The sequence below is a fragment of the Vombatus ursinus genome, unplaced genomic scaffold (genome assembly GCF_900497805.2).
Source record: "Vombatus ursinus unplaced genomic scaffold, bare-nosed wombat genome assembly UNPS02014774.1, whole genome shotgun sequence".
NCBI lineage: Eukaryota > Metazoa > Chordata > Mammalia > Diprotodontia > Vombatidae > Vombatus > Vombatus ursinus.
Window position 1 is genome coordinate 18,088,613 of NW_020954552.1, and position 24,058 is coordinate 18,112,670.

At 36.2% G+C, this 24,058-nt stretch overlaps 1 protein-coding gene across 2 annotated transcripts in view; it reads left to right on the plus strand.

The window, feature by feature from the left end:
* BDP1 (B double prime 1, subunit of RNA polymerase III transcription initiation factor IIIB) overlaps positions 1-24,058 on the plus strand; it is an 85,191-nt gene that overhangs the window by 49,227 nt on the left and 11,906 nt on the right. Inside the window, exons 19-33 of one of the 2 annotated variants that reach the window (XM_027864175.1) lie at positions 1,650-3,195; positions 3,905-4,089; positions 4,822-5,029; positions 5,943-6,070; positions 6,302-6,506; positions 6,986-7,191; positions 8,592-8,979; positions 12,527-12,646; positions 13,630-13,666; positions 14,126-14,209; positions 15,382-15,607; positions 16,082-16,239; positions 19,529-19,682; positions 20,276-20,444; positions 21,783-21,849. In XM_027864175.1, the coding sequence (XP_027719976.1) occupies positions 1,650-3,195; positions 3,905-4,089; positions 4,822-5,029; positions 5,943-6,070; positions 6,302-6,506; positions 6,986-7,191; positions 8,592-8,979; positions 12,527-12,646; positions 13,630-13,666; positions 14,126-14,209; positions 15,382-15,607; positions 16,082-16,239; positions 19,529-19,682; positions 20,276-20,444; positions 21,783-21,849 (3,881 nt within the window). The remainder of the gene's footprint in view (positions 1-1,649; positions 3,196-3,904; positions 4,090-4,821; positions 5,030-5,942; positions 6,071-6,301; positions 6,507-6,985; positions 7,192-8,591; positions 8,980-12,526; positions 12,647-13,629; positions 13,667-14,125; positions 14,210-15,381; positions 15,608-16,081; positions 16,240-19,528; positions 19,683-20,275; positions 20,445-21,782; positions 21,850-24,058) is intronic. The other variant, XM_027864176.1, reaches the window with a different exon arrangement.

Consider the following 24,058-nt stretch of genomic DNA (forward strand, 5'->3'; position numbering starts at 1 on the left):
CAAGAAAATATGCTGAAATTTTTATGTGATGATCTTAGATCAAATGATTCAGCAGTAAGACAATAATTTTATTAATTTAGAGTTTAGCTCAGCTCTTAGTGAAAAGAAATATCTGCACAGTTAGGGACACAAGAACAAAGAGAGGGAGGAATAAATTAAAAACATTTAATAAATACTTAACCATGTTAAGCATAAAATACCTACTGTATTCAGAGCATTGAGCTAAGCACTGTAGGAAATAAGACAAGACATTTCCTTATAGAAGAGCTTATAGTCTAGTAGGGGCATGTGACATACATACAGATGACACTGATACAAAGTATTACATGGTAAGTGTGTTAGAGGGGTACAAAAGTGCTGAGATCTCAGATGAGAAAAGTCACCATATGCCTTCTCCTTTGCTATTTACATAACCAAGTTCACTAGGTCCATTACAAATTTATGTTCTCTAACCACAACTAGATCCTCATTGCAGCAAGGCAGTCTTTTTTTTCCTTCTTAATTTAAATTCCATATATCACTTCCCACAGAAACTTCCAGAACTTCTCTTCTCTCCTCAAACCTTCCCACAGTTAAAACTAAAGAATTTTACTCTTAAATATTTACTTAGAAAATGGAGTCCATTTGCTGGTAGCAAGTTCTTCTCTTTTTCTCTTCATCTTAAAACCCCGTATTGTCATTCCTCACTCTCTTCTCTTTTCCTCCAGTTTCTGATAATAAGGTAGCCCTTCTCCTTGCCAAAATAATTCGTCTACTTGTGCCCTTGATCGCATCTGCTCCCATCTTTTTCAGCAGATTGCCCTTACTATCTTTCTCTCTTTCTTCCCCCTTCCGACCCTTCTGTCCTTCTCCCTCTTTCTTCCTCATCTACGATGTCTCTCCTGGCGTCTTCAAACTTGCCCATCACTTCCCCATCTTTCAAAAACCTTTACTAAACCCTCTTATCCCTTCAAGCTCTCGTCCTCTATCTCTCTTTCCTTTTTCAGACACACTCCTAGAAAACCTGTCTATTCCCATCTGCTTCCACTCAACCCTCAATCCTTTGTTGAAGTCTGTCTTCTGTTACTCAAATGAAACTGCTTTCTCCATAGTTATCAAGGATTTTTTCATTGCCCAATCTGGTGGTCTTTTCCCTGTCCACTTTGATTTGTATAGACTGAAAAAATTTAATAGAGTGATCTTTAAAGAATAAGGATTGTAGAACCACAGTAGTAAAATAAAAAAGGAAGCAAAGAAGCAGAAATAAGCAGCTTCCCTAGGCACAAGGATAATCTTGTAGAATTTGTTAGTTCTGGTAGAAGAAGGAGCCAGAGAGTGAGGCAAAGCTTATTAGGTGTGAGAAAAATACTCCAAGTACTTCATTAAGTAATGCAAGTTTTATTTCATTGATGAGTAGATTCTCATGATACATGGTTGTATAATTCCTAGCTTAAAACCCCAGCTTCTTGACATAGCAGTACTGTTTTGCATCTTTAAGTGTTCTCTCCATATTGTAACCTTTTGCCACAAGTATTAATAATTTGGTGCTTAAATGGCCATTTTTTTTTAACCAGAGCTCCTTTCTAACTATAGGTAGAAAAGAATTTGCTTTTAAGTTTCTATTGTAGCATTAACTACTGTCTTATGTTTAATATTTTTCTTCTCAAAAGCAAATGTTCTCAAGATGAAAAGCTCTCTGTAATTAAAAAAACACCTTTTGTGAGAAGTCGATTCAAGAGACCAAGACCAAACTTAGGAAGAGCAGTTGGAAAAAGTGGTGTTCCAGGAGCAGAAAAATGTGAATTAATGGAGAAAATGGAAACAGGAAAATTGGAGATTATGATACAACATGATCATAAACAAGATGCCATCTCCCCTCCTCAAGATGATGCCTTTCTCCTTCAAGAAAATGTTTCCACCTTTCAAGTTAATTCTTCCCCCTGTCAAGATGATTCCTTCCCACCTCAAGTCACTGCCTCTTCTCCCCAAGTTGCTGCCTCATCCCCTAAAAATGATTCTGTTCTTCCTCAAGGTGATTCCATGGCCCCTCAAGTCCGTACCTCCCCCTCTCAACTCGATACCTTCCCACATCAAGACAGTGCTTCTCCTCCTCAAGTCAATGTCTTTCCTCTTCAAGATATTTCCTCCCTTCAAGATGATGCCTCCCCCCTTCAAGGGGCAGCCTTCCCTCTTCAAGGGGAAGCTACCTCCCTTCAAGGTAATGTCTCCCCCCTTCAAGGTGAAGCCTCTGCCCTTCAAGGTGAAGCCTTCCCCCTTCAAGGTGAAGCCTTCCCACTTCAAAACAGTGCTTCTCCCCTTCAAGGTGAAGCCTCCCCCCTTCAAGGTGAAGCCTCCCCCCTTCAAGACAGTGCTTCTCCCCTTCAAGGTGATGCCTGCCCCTTTCAAGGTGATGCCTCCCCCCTTCAAGGCCATGCCTCCCCACTTCAAGTTAAAGCTTTCCCCATTCAAGATGATGCTTCCCTCCTTCAAGATAAGGCCTCCCCCCTTCAAGATGAAGGCTCCCCCCTTCAAGATAAGGCTTCCCTTCTTCAAGGCAATGCCTCCCCTCTTCAAGGCGATGCCTCCCCCCTTCAAGTTGATGCCTTCCTTCTTCAAGGTGGTGCTTCCCCGCTTCAAGATGATGCTTCCCCCCTTCAAGATGATGCCTCCTCACTTAAAGGCAATGCCTCCTCCCTTCAAGATGAGGCCTCCTCTCTTCAAGGTGATGTCTCCCCTCTTCAAGATGAAGTCTCCGCACTTAAAGGCAGAGTCTCCCTACTTCAAAGCGAAGCCTCCTGTCTTCAAGGTGATGTCTCTTCTGAAGACAGTACCTCACCCCCTCAAGTTGGTGCTTTTCCTGCTCAAGTCTATGTTTCCCCCCCTCAATTAGCTGCCTCCTCCCTTCAAGTTGTTGGCTCCCCACATCAAGATGATGCCTCTGTCCCTCAGGATGATGTCTCTCTCCCTCAAAATAATGCCTCTCCCCCTCAAATGGCTGCCGCCCCCACTAAAAAGGATGCCTCGCCTTTTCAAGTTGATGTCTCCGCCCTTCAATACAATACCTCCCCCCTTCAAGTTGCTGCCTCCTCCCTTCAAGTCAGTGCCTCCCCCACTCAAGTCGTTACCTTCTCCCCTGAAGATGATGCCCATGTCACTGCTTCCTGCCCTCAAGGTGCTGCACTTCCCATTCAGGACATCATCCACCCTTGTCAGAATGTAAGTGGTGCTATTTAATATTAAGTATTTTTTGAAACTTTTAGTCATAAGTATGGCTAATTATGACTAGCTATGGCTAGTTATACCCTTGGAATTAGTTGTTTAAAGATTTCTGTACTTGGTTTCCTATCTCCCAGTACTCTTTCAGGCACACCACGTAGCTTAAGATACAAACGCTTAGGGAATCATAATCATGGACATAGTCATGGACAAAACTGTGGAAAGAGCTTGTCATGAAATCAGCAAGCCTAGGTTCTTAACTAGCCTCTATCACTAATACTACGTTGATATGGCATTTACATCTCTCTGACTCAGTTCTTCATCTGAACATGGTAATAATAGTATCGTAAACTGTCTCCACTGGTTTGTTGGATAATGATGTGAGATGGAGGTAGTGAAAATGCTCTGAAAAGTTAAGAACTATCCCTATTTGTTACATTGTTGGTTATTTTAAACACTTAGCTTATCTTTCATGAGTTAGTGTAGAACCACATTATTTCCTGTGATATAGGGTCACATGCTTGATGTAAAGTGAAATCCACGATTCACACTGATGAGTATTTGAGCATTTTGTACAGATAACTTTTTTCAGCTAAAAATAATTTGACAGCTTGTTTTAAAGTACCTTAATGCTTTTCTATTAATAGTGTTTATGGTTGCCTTCTTGGTGTTTAAAATAATTAATTCATTAGTGCAATGTGCCTTTTAGGATGCAACTGAATGTTCTCGAAAGACAGTAGTTAAATATGAAAAACCAGTTCCAGCAAAGGGGGAAGCAGACCTGCCGTTAAGTGAACAGACTCCAAAGAAGCATTTAGATTCAGTGAGTTGTGCACCTGAAGAGATGTCTTTGTTTATAGAAGCCCAGGAAAGTGATGGTGCTGTTTCTACGGGGTAAATAGTTTTACTTTTTGTTGTTGTTTGGTAGAATGGGGGAAAGGGAATATAAGATAGACTTTAAAAATTCCATTCATTTTTATAGCTATGTAAAACATATTTGAAAACCATTTTATCTTTTGGTTTAGTTAATACCAAAAATACCAAAGTAAACATTTATAGTTAAGCAGTTTTTAATGAACATTTCATCATTACATTTTGTAAATTGAGAAATTTGTATACGTATTTTCATTAAGCTGAGTGGTAGTATGTTTCCCTTCATTGGTTATATTGTAGAGGTGATTCGTAGTTAGTAACAAATGGGATTAGATGGCCTCCGAAGTGACTTCTAGCTCTTAAGATTGCACAGTTCTCTAACACTAAGTTATAGTTAATGGATGGGAAATATGTAACCTAGTTTTTTCCTTAAAAATGAATGAAAAGGCATTTTAGTGCTTATTATATGCTAATCACTGGTTAAATTCTGGGGCTATAAACTAGAAAAACAAGATAGTACCTGCTTCCAAGGAGCTCACGTTCTGTTAGGGGGAGACACATTTTAAAAAAATTTATGTTCATTAATAATTTGTTAATAATAAGTATATTAAATTTAATCTAACAGACTTCTGATAACATATGAGGAAGTCATTTATGAATTTAAGCTGCTGTAATTTATTATAATTCAGAGGTTCACATAAGCTTTGTGTAATGATAACTTTGTTTTTTCCCCTCCATCCCCTTTACTCTTAGCATCAAGAATTCTGAGCAAAAAATTAAGAAAAATGACATCCAACCTGCACAACGAGTGAGGGGCCGATTTAAGAAGCCTAGGCCAAACATAAGCAAAGCGGAACGGAGAGGATCCAGGACAGCAGGAAAATGGATTATTGAAGGAAAAGATAAGGAAGAAGGAATAATACAGCATAAGAATGAATCTGAAAGTGAATTCTTCGCCTTTGTAAGTTAGTCTTTTGTAATTTTATTGAATTATGTCAGGAATGTTGATGGAAATGTATGAAGTGGTAATGCAGAAGTAATCCCAGGGACAAATTAGGGAATTTGCTTATAAGACAAGCATCTATAACATTTATAGTAAGCCTCTCCAAGACTCCATGGGTCTCCTGTTTTGCTGGTACTTAGCTGTATGACTAAAGCAATGCATGTCATCTAGCTCTAGTTTTTCAGTCCTACCTCCCCTCATACTGGATTAAAAATCATTTGGTCTTTCTTAATTTGAGCTAAAAAAAAAATTTGTGCTTTTAAACCTTTGTTTTCATGTCAGGGGGCTATTATATCTTTAAAGCAAATTATTGCTGGGTTAATACTTGATGCAGTCTGTGAACTGGGTATTTTTAATTAGTGTAACAAATCGATGAGAAGGCCACATGGCATAGTGGTAAGAGGCTGTTGGCTTAGTAGTCTAGAACCTTGAGTTCAAGTCCTAACTTTGTATTGCTAAATACTTAGTGCCTCAGGCAACTTTTTCAGATGATAAGTTTATAGATAAGATACCAATTTGCATTGGTAGAGGAAGTTTCTTACCAGATCTCAGATGAAATTGCAGGTCCAGTTAAAAAAAATGCATCTTGAAGTTTACATACAGATTGAAATGAATCCTTTTATTCTTTCTGTTCTATTATTTGATTGTTAGTAGGTATTTAACAAATGGTTGCTGATTGATTGTTTATGTCATAATCTTTTAAAGAAATTTAAACCAGCAGATATTATATATAACATACAAAGACTGCATAATTTTAGTCCTCGTTATTATAGTTCAGATAATTCCTAGGTATTTTCTGCTTTTTGAAAAAGGAAATCTTACATGTTTATTTTTCTTTTATTATATAACATGACCTAACTTTGTTTTTTAGTCAAATTCTAAAATTGAAAGTGATGTTGTACCTTCTGAAGTCCATAGTATGTGTGGAAGCAAGAATCAAGGGGTATCAGAACAAAACTTGCAAATTAGCAGAACTGAAATTTTAAATGAACAAATAAGGTGAGTTTGACCTGGACATCATCACAGAAAGTTTAACTTTTAAAATATGAATGGCTAATTTTTTGTAATTAATTTTGGCGTGTATAGGATGTGTTTCATATACCTGCTTTTGTATAGTCAATTTATAGAAAAACTTTTCATGATTGAGTAATTTTGTTCCAAAAATATTTGCTATAAGTAATTACTACTGGCACTAATTGCGCTCTGCTATTTTTTATTTTTAATTTTAAGCAAAGATAAACATAAGCCTCATGCTGTCAGCCCAGCACAGTTGAGAAGGAGCCGATTCCAAACAGCTAAGCCAAATTTGGGGAGGGTGTACAGAAGGAAAGAAGAACCTGGAACCGAAAAGATTGTTCCAAATACAAATGACACAAGAAAAGTAGAAGATAAGTTGTTACAGCAAGGAGATTCTGATACCCACCAGTCTCTAAAAGTGAGATTTTTTTTTTACCTGTAACGACAGATTGATTTCATATCTTTAAAAAAAGATGTAGCTATAATGTTTCAATAGATACTGAAAAATCTTAGTTTAAGACTCCTTCTTTTGTTTTGATACTTTTTAAAATTAAAAGTACCTTGTCAAATTATGTGTTCAGAAGCACCTCATACTTTAATTTACCTTTGTTCATGGCAATTATCTTAAGTGGTTTCATAATTTTTAGTATTTGCTCTTTGTAAGACTATGCCTTTTAGAAAAACCTAAGCTTTTTAAAGCCATCTCGCTCTAGGAGAGCATACCTTTTAGAGTTTTCTGCTTCTCTTCCTGGGAATTTAGGAACTTCTAGTGTTAAAAAGATTCATGAATTCATTATTCGTGTTTTTGAACAAGTTTAGAGTAAGGATGTCATGCTAAAATATAGAAACAAACCACATTGTGATACTTAAAAACATTTTTTAAATTTCATATTTAAGGATAAAACAGAGCTATTGTCATCCCTGGGGATTGCAGCAAGAAAAGAATGTGTGGATTCAAGAGACTCTGCCTTGCCCAAAGAATATAGTCACTCAGAAAAACTGCATTCCTTTGACAGACAATTGGACTATGCTGGTCACAGTGGTCCAGGAGCTACTTCCTCATCTGTAGGTGTTGAAGAGCAGTTTCTAAATAAATCAACAAGGTACAGTTTCATAACAGAATATTAAAAATAATAATAACAGTAGTAATAATAATAGCATTTATATAAGCAGGAGTGGGGAACCTGTGGCCTTGAGGCCACCCACGTGTGGCCCTCTGGGTCCTCAAGTGCGGCCCTCTGACTGAATCCAGACTTTACAGAACAAATCCTCTTAATAAAAGGATTTGTTCTGTAAAACTTGGACTCAGTCAAAAGGCTGTACCCGAAGACCTAGTGGGCCACATGTGGCCACCAGGCTGCAGTTTTCCCACCCCTAATATAGTGCTTTAATGGTTTACAAAGAACTTTATAACTATCATCTCATTTGATCTTCAGCACAACTCTTGAGGTAGGGGGCTATTATTATTCCCATTTTACAGATGAGGAAACACAGTTAAGTGACTTGTCCAGGATCACATGGTTAGTAAGTATCTGAGGCAGGATTTGAACTCGAGCCTTCCCAACTCCAGGTCCAATGCTCTATGTAGTATGCCAACCTAGTTAGTTCTAGTTTAATGTAATGTAGCTTCTCTGATTAGAAAATTAAACATACCTCCTGTCTTCTATGAGTGCCTTTTATTTGCTCCATTCATAAAGGAAAAGGGTTCCTTATTCATGTAAATTTCTTTTCTAAATTTTGATTATTCTTGTCCTTTTGCATTACGTTCTCCTTTTTCAAAAAGAGTTTTCTCCCTTATCGATGAACGAATATAAAATTCTTTATTTCTCCATTCCAGGTTAAATCCTTAGTGTAGGGTGCATCTCATACATTGATGGAACCTGACCAGGCAGGAAATGTCCCCACTGACTAAAAGTGAAACTAGGGAGAATAGGTAGTATTGGGATGAGGATGGGGGAAATGGAAAAAAAGTATCCCAGGTGCATTCTCCTGCCACATTCTAATGAGTGAAGCTGGAAGCCATTCACTCAGAATGTATCTCTGCCAGTGTTTTAGCTTCTTTTACCCTCTTCTGTTAACGGAGATTAGATTGGAATAGACCCCTTATGAATTTTTTTAAAAAGTACAGTCTTTCTGTTCTCAAGTTCCTTAAGATTAATGCCTCTTTACCTTTATTTTTCTTCTTTTTTTCAAATAATTGTCTGTTCCATTTTCCGATTGGATGGAAAGGAGAATATAGCTTAGGATTAAAGCTTTGCTATGGGTTGTCACATGTGGTTGATCAAAAATTGAATTTACTGCTAAATATGGAATAATAATAGGAAGTTCTGACCAACTGAATTATAATTCTTCCAGGAAATAACCCATTCAAATGGGTGGTGATAATTTTTTTTGTAATGACTTAAACTTATACTTTATGTTAGTGGCCTTTATTGTTAATGAAACTTCCCTAAAAAGTTGTTTATGTCTGGTGACCACAATATTTTTTCAAATGATCATTTAGATATACACAACAATCAAAAGAACCAGGTTGTCTGAAAAATCCTCTGGGTCGAAAAATAGTTACTTCCTCAGCCTCTGAATGTGACATGGATAATACTGACAGGAGAATGCAGCGAAAATCTAAACAAAATTTCACCAAAGGACGTGGATCCAAACGCGTCCGTGGCAGAATTTCCAAGAAGGAACCTAAGACCTCAAAGGCAGTGTTAGTGACACTCCGAGCTTCTCAGGAAGAGGATGAAGAAGATATAGAAGACCTTGAGTCTGAATATGAGGAAGAAAACTACCACCTTGCACCAGAAGAAGTCAACAAGGCACCAGTGTTTGTACCTGTAGGACTCCGGTCACCGGAACCTGTTTCTGCCCAAATTGAGGAAACCATGGAAGAGGTAGGCAAAGTTTTTGATTCCCTGACCTTGTGTTACTGCTTGGTTTTGTTTTGTTTTGTTTTTATGTAACATTTTCTTCTTTTGGTCATAGGATTTAAAAAACTTTAAGTTGCCTCAGGCTAATTAAATCCATATAAGTAAGAAAGAAAGTGTGCACTCTTGGGTGCACCGCTCAGCTCTGTGAGCCAAGCACAATAATAATAATAGCAATGGACTGTGAAAAGAGCGGGGAGTAGAAACAGCTGTTTATACCTGGGCATCAGAGCTCTCCAGTGTAGCTGTGTTATGTGAAATACCTACGTGGGTGATGGTCATCATTGTTTAGAGCCCCTGGGTTGGGCCGTAGCTGGGCCCACCCAGTATGATCGTATTTTTCTGGCTCCTTCAGTAAACGTGGGCCACAATGCTTTGTCTTCTTTAGCTCGCCGCAGATGTTTCAGGACCCAGGGGCTGGAGTGAGGAGTCTCTGAGCCACTGAGTTTAATGACTGTCGGCCGAAGAAAACATGGCCAGGTTTTGATGGTAGTAGTGACAATGTTATAAACTGGGGTCAGTTAGTCCCAGGGCCTGATCAGGAGTAAAGGAATAGCTCAAGAGACCAGTTTCCATTTATGTCCGTAAGAGTAACAGTGCAGCATACCTTCACTGGTCATTAGCAGAAATGATTAGTCTCAAAGGTTCCCTAGAAAGTTAAAGCACAGAAGCTTGAAAATGGCTAGAGAGTAATTAGGAAGAAGGCTGAAGCTAATTAGGAAGAAGATTAAAGTGGTTATTGATGCTAAAATAAAAGAATCTTTTTGAGTGCTGCCAAAAATTCAGAGGACACAGTAAAGCTGGCAAAGAAGATTCATACTGAGAGGTAAAAAACAAAAAACTTAGTTATATTTTGGCAAAATTAATTTTTGTGTAACACCATATGGGAATTCATCAGATACACATTCTGCACTCGGGCTTATTTTTGAGAGAACAACAACGGTAAATGAAAACTAGTTACCTGATAACAGAAAAACAAGCTTTAGGGTATGTATGCCCTGGGGACTGTGTAGAATTATTCTGATGTCCTAGGATGTGAATAGCAATTCATCATGGTGATTGTCCTTAAAGAAAGGTTTCATTTGTGTTTCGTTTGCTAGGGCATACAAATGTGTAATATATTTTAGCTAATTCATCAAAAAGGGTTGAAACAAACAAATAAAAAAACTAACCTTTAGTTATTCAGAATACCCTTTTCACCAAACATCATGTGTAACTGGTGTTACTATGCTTTGTGTTTTATAAAACGCTTAATTTTAAAAAAAAATACCTTCACTTTTTATTTCATTTTAGCTTCAAAACCGCATTGTTAAGAGAATAGCAAAGGGTTACCCCCATTTTCTAGGCGAGGATACTGAGGCACAGAGCATTTATATGACTTGTTTAGGTCTAGCACTTGATTCACTAGGCTGATACTTTTACTTTTAATTATTAGGTCACATGGTCTATAAAGACATCAGGTTAATTGGAAGAGAACATCCAAGGTAGACCCCCGAGGAATCTTGTTTCTGTTCCACATTCCTAATACAGCTGCCATCTAAAAGGTCACACACAGTTTGTAGAGAAATTGAGGAGAAAAAGTGGTTAGAGAGTAGGGCTAGAAAATTATGACAAAAGAGAATAAGGAGTAATTGTATTCAGTATGTAAAAAAATACCTCTAGTTATGTTTTTGAAAAAAAAATCTTTACATTATTTCATGTAAGTTTTTAGCATTTTTCTTTATAGTCCTCAAATTTGAACTTCTTTATGGTGATATAACTCCGTTACCTTGATATCCCACAGTTTGTTCAGCCATTCCCCACACTAGCTGTTTCCGGTTTTTCCTTGGATAATGAAATAGAACAGCAGTAAACACCTTTAAGCAGAGAAAAAAAAGAGAGAATAAAGTGTCAGGGACTTAAGTTTAGGTAAGATTATTGGTAATCCTAAGGAAAGGTTTTTATTGGCCAGTGTACTATCACTAATACTAAGTAAGGATTATAATCTTTCAGTCCTTTAATTATGAGTATGGCACATTGATTTAGGTTGGCAAACTTTTATTTTCTGTATGTGTTGCATCCCCCTACCAAACTATGAACTTTAAAAAGAAATGTTTTATTGATATTTGTTTTTTGGGTTTTGTTTTTGTTTTTATACCACATTTTTCAAAAAATATTCCCCACCTTCTACCTCTCCTTTGTAACTAATCACCCTAATTAGAGATCATATTTAACAATATATGAATCATAATGCACCCATAATCCTCTTAATCTCTGATCAGAGAAGAAAAGTGTGTTTTGTCATCTGGCCTCTGTGACCAAGATGGGTCATCCCATTCATCTGTGTTTGATATTATTTTTATTTACATTATTAAAGTCATTTTGTATAGTATTCTCATGGTTCTGCTTTCTCCATTCTTTATCAGTGAGTCCATATTTTTCTGATTCGAGTCATCATTTCTTAGAGTGCAGTAATATTCCATTATATACATATACCACAATTTATTCAGTTGATGCCCATTCAGTAGATCTATCCAGTAGTGGCATTGAAAGGGTTTGAACAGGTTAGTGACTTTTCTTGCACAATTCCAAGTTTTTTCCAGAATTGTTAGAACACTAAACAGTTTTGCCAATGGTATATTCATATGATTTTCTTCCCACAGCCCCCGTAAACCCCTTCCTGAAACCTGTTTCTGCCTTTTTTTTTTTCTTATTGAGGCAGTGGGGTTAAGTGACTTGCCCAGGGTTACACAGTAGTGAGTGTTATGTGTCTGAGGCCGAATTTGAGCTCAGGTCCTCCTGAATCCAGGGTCAGTGCTCTATCCACCGTGCCACCTAGCTGCCCTTGTTTCTGTCTTTTATCATTTTGACTAATTTAGTGGTCTGTAAGGTGCTATTTGAGAGTTTTTAAAATTTGCATTTCTTTTATTACTAGAGATTGTGATTATTTTTTTCATATGGTTGTTGGTAGTTTACATTCCTTCTTTTGAAAACTGTTCAGATCCTTTGACCATTTATCTGTTGGGCAATTGCTCTTAGTGTTATATTTGTCAATTCCTTATATATGTTGGTTATCAGACTTTTAATCAGATTTATCTGATAAAAGGTTTCTTTTTCCTGCTTTACAGTTTCTCCTTCCATTACCTTGATTTTGTTTGTACGAAAGTTTTAAACTTTATTTAATCAAAATTATCTGTTTTATCTTTTGTGATGTCTTTTGTCCCTCATTTGGTTATAAATTCTCTCACAGCTATAATTCTGAAAGGTTCTTGTTCCACTGTCCTTTAATTAATTAATTTAATTTCTTAAAATATGATCCCTTTACATTCATATCACTTACCCATTTGTAGTTTATAGTGGTATATGGTGCCCTAAGCTCTTTTATATCCTTAGATCCTTTCTATCACCCCCAGCACCTAAGCAAGTACTTGAAAAGAGTTTAAATTAAATTCTCAAGTTGAACATGAAGTTTTCAAGTTTAATATTGCTAAATTTTTATAGACTTCCAAATAATAAAATGTTTTCATTTCTATAGCTTGAAATTTCTGTGAATGTCCCAGATGTACCATGTATTGCTGTTACTGAACATCTCCTTCCTAATGTAAATGTGTCAAATGAAGGATTGAATCGGGAACAGCATTTGAATGCCTCGGTTGTAAGTATACACTTCAGTTTGTTACCTTTAAGTCATGTATAGGTACTTAAAAATAACTGGAGCAGTATTGTCATAGATAATCTACACATAAATAATAATTAATGACATGTAAAATTGAGACTAGTAGTACCAGTGAAAATTAGGTATGTTATGAGTAGGTTTCTTTGTAAACCCACTGTGGTACTCACCTGACCAGTGCTAATGCAAGTTGTATTGCTTGTATTCATCATGCTGATCTATTTTAAACGAGGCTCCCTTTCCCCAATATTTCAGTAATCCCTTAATCCTTTGTATTGAATTAACATTAATTTTAAATTATTCAGAATATATTTATTTCCAGGTCTTTTGGAAGTCACATTAATTGCTTTACTTTCTTTATTTATTCATTCATTTATTTATTTATTTGCTGAGGCAATTGGAGTTAAGTGACCTACCCAGCATCACACAGGTAGTAAGTGTCAAGTGTCTGGGGCCAGATTTGAACTGAGGTCCTCCTGACTCCAAGGCTGGAGCTCTATACACTGCGCCACCTAGCTGCCCCAACATTATTTATTAAAGACTTGGAGTTATTGGTTTTTGTATTTCTAGACTTTGTAACTTTCATTTTGTATTTATATGTGTCAACATATCTGTCCTTTCAAAAGGGACATTTTCAGACTTACTTTTATTTAAGTTGTAGCTGACAGGAAAGATGTCCTAAGAGACTTATGATGATGAAGAAGGAAAGACACAAATGATAAAGGGTGTAAAGAGGTTTTACCTGTGGCCATAGCTAGGACAAGGATACGAAGAAAGTGGAAAAATAGGAATAGTGAATAGTTTTGCTTTTTTCTACTTGTAATTTCATGAATAATGATAAACAAAAATGAAAATTAAGTTTTAGAATTATCAGAAGGCAGCTAAATGCCACATTGTACCATAAGTAAGGTGCTGAACTAATACTTAGGAAGATAATTTAGTTCACATTTTTTCCTCTTTTTTAGGAAATTACTACAATTGAATATCCTGAAAAAGAAACAGGTAACTTTTAATAGGGAAACTATTTAAGTAACCGTTGATAAACTCAGTGATTGAATGATGGTGGTAGCTGATGAAGGACTCGCTAGAGGATTGAACCAAAGGACCATATTGATGAGTAAATTCTTTTTCTTTTAGAAGATAGTCAAATGGGTAACGTACTACATACCCAGAATGTTTTTAACATGGATGAAAGGTTATTGTCATACCGGATAGTCATTTGATACTATCAAGAGATTTCTTTTCAAAGGAGTATAATGGCTTTTTTAGTGATGGATCAAACTGATCAGATAATTCAGGGTCTGATTTTGATATTTCTACTGTTTCTTTGTAAGATATTGACAGTAGTATAATAAAGAAGAGAGAGAGTATCTTCAAGTAGATTCTTAAAAAAGTAAATTTAAATAAACTTTGTTTTCTACAATGACTCTTTTATTCAAAGTTGGGTAAATTGGTTTATAGGTATCAATGATGGAAGCACAGAAGCTGCCATAGCTTTACTTACAATGGGAAATCAGATGTTGCAGTCAGAGACGAGTACTGAAGGTAAGAACAAGATATGTTTTTGGAAGAAAAAGAAAGAAAGAAAGAACTTCCTCAAAAAAACCTATTCCGCCATTTTAACAGAAGGTGAAATTGTAGTCTTTCACATATCAAAATCATTTTTACCGCTAAGACATTATCAATAGCATGCATTTTGGGTTGTTTTTCTACTAGTAATATATGGCAGTTTTTCGGTACAATATACCTCCTGTAAAATTACTAGCTAGAGGTATTGACCATCAACCATGTAATAGTAGCACTTCTTTTGAATGTGACGTCTGCCCCTACTGGAAAGAGGCTGTTTCTACACTTGACACATCTTTGCTCAGATCTTTTAGACAGCAGCAACTGTTCAGCATCTGTCACAGAAGTAAATCTGTCATAATCACCTTGGTCCAGTTCCATGCCATTCTTTTTGCCATTATTAATAATTAAGTACCCACAAGGTATGTATAACCACAATATACCTACATACTTGGATGCGCTTACTTCCCTTAGTTAATGAATTTCACAGAAGTAGAGAATACCACAGAGATCATCTAAGCTAACCTGATCTTAGAGATGTGGATCTCAGGCCCAAAGAGGTTAAGGTATTTGCACAAGATCACACAACCAGTGTTAGAGTTGGGATGAAAACCTAAATTTTTTGACTCCTGGACAATGTGCTTTTCATTGTAAGGTCTCAGGATGTTTGTTCATTTTTAAAAATGCTAATTTAAATAAAGATGCATTATTTTTTTCTTACAAATTTATTGTAATACTTCCTAGATTCATTAAGAGCGTATAAAGGCTGAGTTCTTCACAGATTCATTAAATTAACATAGCATTAGGTTAGTCTCATGCAATTATACAGTCTACCATAGTAATCACATTTGTTATTTAAATAAATATCCATCTTGAAATCCATCTAAATAGGATTTTGTTATGGGCAGCACAAAGGATTCCTTAGAAACCAGTCTCACCAAAGTATGTATTTGTTCTGCTAATACCCAGGCCATATTAGAGTAAAGCTTCATTATATAAAAATTGTTAAGGTTACATCTTTAAATAATTAATTCTTCATTATAGATCACTAATAGATCATATGGAATTTTTGCTTTATTTGTTATGAATAAATTAATTCATTTGAAAATCTCTTTGTCGCTCTCATTTCTTCTTCTGTTTTCATACAACAGGAGTAGTGCGTACGCTTCCTGAAGATGACTTAAGGAGCCATATTTCCACTTCTAACCCAGAGACCTCTGACCACAGGGTACTTCTTGAACATCAAGCACTTTCTTCACCAGTCCCTAGTACATTGCTTACAACATTGGATGAAAATAAGAGTATATTAGAGGAGCAAAACACTGGAAAAGAAATGAACATACCTGGGCAAATAAAGGAAAATTCTACATCTTTCAGGTTAATTTCATGGGTTTTTCTTTATAGATCTAGTTTCTTTTGACTGGTGGTATAAAATAAATGTAAATTACATTGTCATTTAACGACACAATTTAAATTAACTGCTTTAATATACCAGGTTATGTTGAGGCATATTTAATCATAAAATTCAAATCAGAATGAGTGTTGATAATACTAGTTTTTTAATTTTGAAAAAAAATTGTTGGTTTCTTGCTCTTAACATTTCACATTGATAATGTATCATAGTATATTTGAGCCTGTACTGAAATTTATTTAAACTTACCTAAAGTAGTTAGAATATTTTATGAACATTGAACCAAACTTTCTTCCTTACCAGTTACTCCTTGCTGGTAAGTTTGACCTTTGGAAACTGTTTTAGACTAATAAGATTAATGTGCTTATAGTGCAGTAAGATATAGGGGCATTTATGAGAGATCTGTAGTTAATGGGTGTTTTTCTTCCCCCTTTCTATAGTGATCTATCTTCTAAAAAGACAAGTTCATTGAGAACAAGAAGCAGATTTCCTAAACCTAAGCCAAACCTCAGTAAAATCCTTGGAAAAGATAGACATGTTTGTCGGAAAGTTACTAGTCTTCCTGCAACTGTGGATCAGCAGGTTGACATTCAGACTGGTGAGTGTTGTGGTTCTTTTGTAGGGGATGGAGGTGTTTTTGGCCCCACGTTTAAAGTTATGGCATATCAGCATTTGAAATAGAATATTCTATCTGGTGGGAATCTTGCTTCTCTAACTTTCTGCCCATTGGCTTTAGTTTAGCTTCAGAGCTTTCATTTACAGGCTTTCTCATATTTAAAGGCAGCATTTGTTTTTTCCTAAATCTTTTTGGGGGGCTAGCAATCCTCAGTTCCTTAATTCTTGTTTGACCTTGTTTCTAGTTTCATCCTCATCCTGGTCACATTCCCCTGGACACATGTCTTTGCTAAAATATTGTATCCAGAATACTGTAATATTCCCGATGTGATTTGACCAGTACCGAATTTCGTGGGGCTATCTCTTCTTTCTGTTAATGTAGCCTGAGATGACATTAGCTTCTCTGGCAACTACTTCAGCTTATTCACTCATAAAGTTTGCAGTTCACAGACCCCAAGATCCTTTTCATATAGTCACATCTCCCACATAGACTATTTGTTTCTTTGAATCCTAGGTATATTAAGAGAAACATAGATGGTGTCCAGAATGAGGACAATAATAGATATCTGTTGACATGGAGAATACTTTGTTCAATTCTGGGTACCACATTTAAGGCTGGACCTTAGTAAGCTAGAGCAGAAGAGGGGATCCAGAATGATGAGAGGACTGGAGAATATGCCACATGAGGGTCAGTTAAATGAACTTGGGACATTTGCCTTAGGAAAAAAGAGAACTTCAGGGGGAAGTTGGTAGCAGTATTCCCTATTCATATGTATAAAGAAAGGCTGTCATGTGGAAAAGAGCCATATATTGTATTCCTTTCAGTCTTGGTTTGTTCTCCATGTCTTTGGAGGCTCTGAACTCAGGAGCAGTAGATAGAAGTTGCATAGAAGCAACTGTAGGTTTCATTTCAAGAAACACTTAATAATTAGAGCTGTACAAAAGTAGAATGTCCTTCGTTGAAAGGTAATGAGCCCCTTTAACAAGCCGAGGTTAGATGGCCACTTGTTACCAATATCATAAAAGTTTTAAAAAATTTTACCTTTTATTGATAAATCTTTTGATTTTATATCACCTTAATTTCTAAGTATATCCTTCTCTTCACCCCTTATCAAGCAAGCCTTCCTTAACAACAATTTTAAAAGAAAAACAGAAAAAAGAAGTTTGAGCAAAACATACCAACACATCAGCTTTATCTGACGGTGTATGTGGTGTTGTACATCCTTAGTCACCCAGTTGCTCTGTAAAGTAGGGAAGGAGGTGTATTTTTTCCACTTTTGTTTAGGACCAAGTGATTATTATAATTGCGTAGCATTCGGTTTTTTCTTTTATCTTTCTATTTATATTGTTGTAGTTATGTGTATTCTTTTCTTGGTTCTTCTTGCTTCATCTTGCATCAGTTCACATAGATCTTCCTTTGAATTCTCTGAAAGGGATTCTTGGTCAGATACCATTTCAAATTGGTGGTGCCAGAAATCCCTGCTAACTTTTAAGTTCTGTGGCTTTGCATTTATCGCTATTAAATTTCATCTTATTTTCTTTAGCCTGAGAGGCAACTGGAAGGGGATCTAATCCTGAGCTTGGAATCAGGAGGAATTGAGTTCAGATCGTTCCTCAGACACTTACTAGTTTTGTGCTGTTGCCTGCTACTTGGTCTGCCTTCTACAATTCTCTGCTCACTCCAGTCCATCCTCCACTCAGTTGTCAAAGTGATCTTCCTAAAGCACTGACCATATTACTCTTCTATCCCCCTTCCCCTTCTCCTCATCCTGCCACCTCAGTAAACTCCTTTGGTTCCCTATCACCTTTAGGTTTAAGTATAAAATTACTTATAAAATAATATAAAAAATAAACAGAAAATCCTCTGGTATTCAGAGTTGGTCATAACCTGCCTTCCTCTCCTCATCTTATATCTTGCCCCTTCCGCGTTGTGCAGATTCTTATTCAAAGGCATTCCACTTCCTGATTGGCATTTTTGCTAGCAGTCCCCAATGCCTGGAATGCTCTCCTTCCCTGCCTCCTGGCTTCCTGGGCCTCCTTCGGGTCCTAACTGAATCCCATCTTTGACACGAAGTCCTTAATTCTAGTGCCTTCCTTCTGTTCATTATTTCCAGTTTATTTTATTTAAGGCTTGTTTGTATATAGTTGTTTTCATGTTGTCTCCTCCATTAGAAAATGACCTCCTTGAGGGAAGGGACTGTCTTTTGACTTTCTTTGTATCCCTAGTGGTATCTGCAAAATAGTGGGTGCTTAATAAATGTTTATTGACTGCCTCTTTAAATAGTTCCTTTATTTGTTCCTCCTCTGAATCATTTTTGTTTGTGTTGTCACCATTTTATTTTTAAATGCATCTCATCTCTTTTGAGCCATCCTCCTTTGTTGAAATAATTAGGTCATCACATCTTACCCATCCATTCTCTGAGTTCTTTGAAATTTGTTTTTCCGTCTTCATTTTTTAAGACGTCTTGGTCACTTCCTCCTGAGGTTATGGTTAATTTCTACTTTGCCAGCAATTTCCTTCTTATTGTTCAGTGTCATGTCCAAAATAGCAGTTCTGCCCTTAGCACTTTTACCTTCTAAAGGATGGGATTTTCAACAAGGCAAAGATGATTTGTGAGGAAAACCATTTAATTACAGTTTTAAGAGTGTAAATAAAAATAGATGTCTAGATATTATTTTCTTTTGATGTGTCAAGTAGTGGAGATCTTGCTGGAGTCATTTTATCTTTTAAGAGGGTAGTGTGGTCAAGAGGGCTCTGGAGGTGGAATAGTGCTAGACTTGGAATAAGTCTCTAAGCCTTAGTTTATTAACCTGTAAATGGGGACAATAGTACTTGCATGTCATAGAGTTATTGTAAAGATCATATGAATAAATGTATATTAAGTGACTTATAAACTCACTAAAAGTAATATAGACAAATGTAAAATTTTATCTTTTAAACATGGTTTTCAGTGTTGCTTACAGGGTGGCCTTCTCATGTAGTTTTTTAAAATGAAATTGTTTAAACTAGGTTGGGGTTACCAGTAAGACACTGTTTAGTAAGCAATATATCACAATATATTAATTAGATTTAGAGTTCAATAATCTGATTACCTGTTGTCATTCTTTTTCACCTTTGTGGATAATACATCAGTATTTCTTGTTTAGGAATTGTTTAAAAGAGCTACGGATTGAGTAAGTTATTTTGGTAGGAGTTTAATCAAAAATGTGGTTTTAGTGTAAGCCATCTTATCTTGCACAATTTGTTGAATGATTTGTTGTGTTTTTTAAAGAAACAGGATGTATAGCTTCCAAAGGAGCAGTATTGGAAAATATAAACCTAGAATCAAAGATTATGGCAGATGGCTTGATGCGGGCTAGCATGTTGACAGAGTTACATAGCTTCGAAGGCACCGATGATGGCAAAGAAGTCAAACAAATAGAAAGGTAAACAAAAGGAGGGAATTCCATTTATATGGTATAGGCTGCTGAAAGGTACAGGAGATAGAGCACTGAACCTAGTGAGGAAGACCTAAGTTCAAAACTAGCCTCAAACACCTACTAGCTGGGTGACTCTGGGCAAGTCACTTAGCCTCTGTCTGACTGAGTTTCCTTAACTGTAAAATGGGAATGACAATAGCACCTGCCTTCCAGCATGAGGATCAAATGCAAATTTGAAAGTACTAAATAAATGCTAGCTAGCTGTTATTAATAATATTTGTAAAATGGAATAAGTTTTCCAAGCTGCAGTATTGATGAAAATACTGTTTTTATAGCCTAAAAATAAATAATTGGGTGTTCTGTGAAAATAATCGATTATCTATTATATAGCAGAAATGTCATTGTACTGTGAGTAAAAGAACCCCAGTTGTAATTCTGGCTTTGCCACTCAGTGGCTGTCTGACCTTGGGAAAATAATTTTTCTCAACATTTTTCTCAACAGTTTAAAATATGAGAATTAAACTAGATTACTCAAGGCCTTTATGGCAATAAAATTCCGTGATTTTATACCTATTCTTCCACAAATTTTTTACTTTCAGAGAAGAAAACCAGGACAAGGAATCTCAAGAGTCTCAAGTGGTGTCTCCCTCTCCACTAGCCAAGACCATTTCAGATGACATCAGCGGTAGTCTCACTACGACTCCAACTGGAGAATTTCCTAGTCATAGTGATGATGGACAGAACTTATTAATGACTCATTTTGCCCAGGTAGAAGAATATTTAGGCTCTCCTTTAATCCTGAACTCCTTTCAAACTCTAGATTATTGTACTATGATGAAATTTTGTTAAAATATGAGCATATTTCCTCTTTTTTAGTCCTAGAAATGAAATAGCAGATGTTCAGTCAGTTCTAGTAATTTGTTTTATGTTGAAGTGCTTTGAATCTGGTAATGGCAGAATGGAGGTACCATACACTTCTGTTTTAAACACTTACATCTGAAGTTAATTTTTGGCTTTGCTAGATTGTTTGAGAGAGATTTTAGTTTGTTTAAAGGTAAGCATGGATGAGAAGGAGTTGAAAGGTAGTTGTTAAAAAGAACAAATAGACAAAGTGCTCAAATTGTCTTTCCCCCACCTTCATTCTGAACTTTACACAATCAGTTCCTGTTAAGTTGATTATTAAATGCGTGGAGATTTGCTGAAGGTTGCACAGGATTATTCATTTTATGCTTTTAAAAAAATAATAACCCTATAGCCAATTCTTTGTATTAATGGGTCCACTTAACTGAATTTGGAAATCTCTATGTAAAACACGTCTTTGTAATGATATTCATTGTAATGAGATTTTACTCAGTTTGGGTAATTGGGGTAATTACAGCCTATCGACCTTTGGAAGTGCTTAGATTATAATGTGCCAGTTGATAGAAAACATACACATTATGACATGTTCACACACATAGTAAGTTCGTATAAATTCTTGTCTCTGTCTCTGGATTTGTGCTGATTTTTTTTTCTAACTCCCTATATGTTTGGGGAGAACCTGAACCTCGTTTCTCTCATACCTTATCCATGACACAGTTCCCAGCAGTCACAGATTGATAAGGACCTCTGTGGCAGATTGATTTGTCACTTTTTCTGTCCAGTTTTACTCCCTCTTGCACCCAGAGCATTCTTTGTGTCTACTAATTGAAGTGTTTAATAATGTGACTGTTGTCAAAGGCTAATGGCCATATTCCAGAGACTGGATGAGAGTTAAGCTTCTTTGTCTGCATAACATTTTTCTCTGTCAAGTTGGTACTTGCTGTGTAGAGGAGAGAAGGTTTAGGACCACTATCTCAATTACTTCATTGGATAGAAATCATTTGGGTAGTTTAGTCAGCATACTTAGAGTAAAAATACCCCTGTTTTTACTCCTAGGTGTCTTTATGTGTATGCACATATATACACAATTAAATAAATGGAAAACATTGGCAAAACAGAAGATTTTTAAATTTTTTTTAACATTTTAAAATATTTTGGGTTCAAATAACTCCATGAATCCAAATCTAGTGGCTGTTCATTGTGTCATATTGTCCTAAAATAATTTTGCATTTTGCATTTTTATAGCAGTGTACATTGAATAATGGTACAGAAGTTGAGCAACAGAATGTAAGCATCCCAGATGACATAGCAGGTATGGCATACTATTTCTAGAAAATGATTTTTTTTGTTGTTGTTGTTAAGTTGTTTCAGTTGCGTCCAACTCTTTGTGAAACAATTTGGTGTTTGTTTTTTTTGATGAAGATAAAGGAGTGGTTTGCCATTTCCTCCTCCAGCTCATTTCACAGATGAGGAAACTGAGGCAGACAGGGTTAAGTGACTTGCGCAGGGTCACACAGATAGTAGGTGTCTGAGTTTGTATTTGAACTCAGTTCTTCCTGACTCCAGGCCCACTCTATCTGTTGTGCCACCTAGCTACCTACGTATAAAGTTATATATTACCCATATTTATACCTTGATATTTTATCTTTATTTGGGCCCATTAAAAACAAATATTTTTTCGTTCATAAGAACTATTCTTTTGTAAATGATGAAGTGAGTTTTAAATCAGGAGTCTTAAATTTCCCTCATCTTAGTGAATCATCTTTCTTTTAATATTTTCTTCCCCAATTATGTGTAAAAACAATTTTTAACATTCATTTTTAAAAAATTGAGTTCCAAATTCTTTCTCTCCCTCCCTCATTGAGAAGGCAGGCAGTTTGATATAGATTATACATGTGCAGTCATGCGAAACATTTCCATGTTAGTTATGTTGTCAAAGAAAACAGAGACAAAAAAAGCCCAAGAAAAATGAAGAAAATAAAAAAGTATGCTTCAATTTGCATTCAGACTCTATCTGTTCTTTCGTATTTTTTTGAGTGAGACAGTTGGGGTTAAGTGACTTGCCTGGGGTCACACATCTATTAAGTGTCAAGTGTCTGAGGCTGGATTTGAATTCAGGTCCTCCTAACTCCAGGGCTGGTGCTCTTTTCACTGTGCCACCTGGCTGCCCCTCTGTTTCTTCTGGGGATGGATAACATTTTTTTTACCATAAGTTCTTCAGAATTGTCTTCGATCATTGTAATTGCTAAGAATAACTGAGTCATTCACAGTTGATCATCCTACAATATTCTTATTATTGTGTACAGTGTTCTGGTTCTTCTCATTTCACTTTGCATTATTTCATGTAAGTCTTTCCAGGTTTTTCTGAGAGCATCCTGCTCATCATTTCTTATTGCACAGTAGTCTGTCATCACAATCATATACAACAGCTTATTCAGCCATTCCCTGATTGATGGACATCCCTTCAATTTCCAGTTCTTTGCCACTACAAAAAGAGCTACTATAAATATTTTCGTACATATAGCATATAGGACCTTTCCTTTTTTTTTTTTTAATCACTTTGGAATACAGACTTAGTAGTGATGTTGCTTAGTTAAAGGGTATGCATGGTTTTGTAGCCCTTTGGGCATAGTTCCAAATTGCTCTACAGAATGGTTAAATCAGTACAGAACTTCTCCAACAGTGCATTAGTGTTTCAGTTTTCCCACATCCGCTCCAGCATTTGTCATTTTCCTTTTCTGTCACATTAGCCAATCTGATATGTATGGAGTGGTAGCTCAGAGTTGGTTTTATCTGCATTCTCTAATCAGTAGTGATTGAGTATTTTTTCACATGACTATTGGTAGATTTGAGTATTTCTCTTGCTGCCTGTTCATATCCTTTGATCTATCAATTGAGGAATGGCTCTTATTTCTATAAAGTTGACTCAGTTCTCCATATATTTGAGAAGTGAGGTCTTTATTAGAGAAACTTGATGTAAATTTTTTTTCACAGTTATGATTACTGTATATTTCCCTCCATTCTATTTTCTCCATTTATCCTTCTCTCTCTTTCTCTCTCCCTCATCCCTCCTTCCTTCCTTTCATGCTATCTGTTCTCAAAAGTGTTTTGCTTCTGATTACTGTTTCCCCCAATCCACCCTCCCTTCTATCAGCCCTCCCCCCCAAACATATACACTCTCTTATCCCATTCCCCTCCAATTTTCCTGTATATAGGTTTCTTTTTTTCTTTTCTTTTCTCTTTTCTTTTCTTTTTTTGTTTTTAAGGCAATTGGGGTTAAGTGACTTGCCCAGGGTCACACAGCTAGTAAGTGTCAATTGTTTGGTCTGAGGCTGGATTTGAACTCAGGTCCTCCTGACTTCAGGGCCAGTGCTTTACAGGTTTCTATACCCACCTGAGTGTGTATGTTATTCCCTTTTGGAGCCAGTTCCAGTCATCTTTCTTTTTGAAATGCTGCCATTTGTACTTTGTGTGAACCTTTTTGCTAAGGCTAATTTGAATTACGAGAAAATTGCTAATAC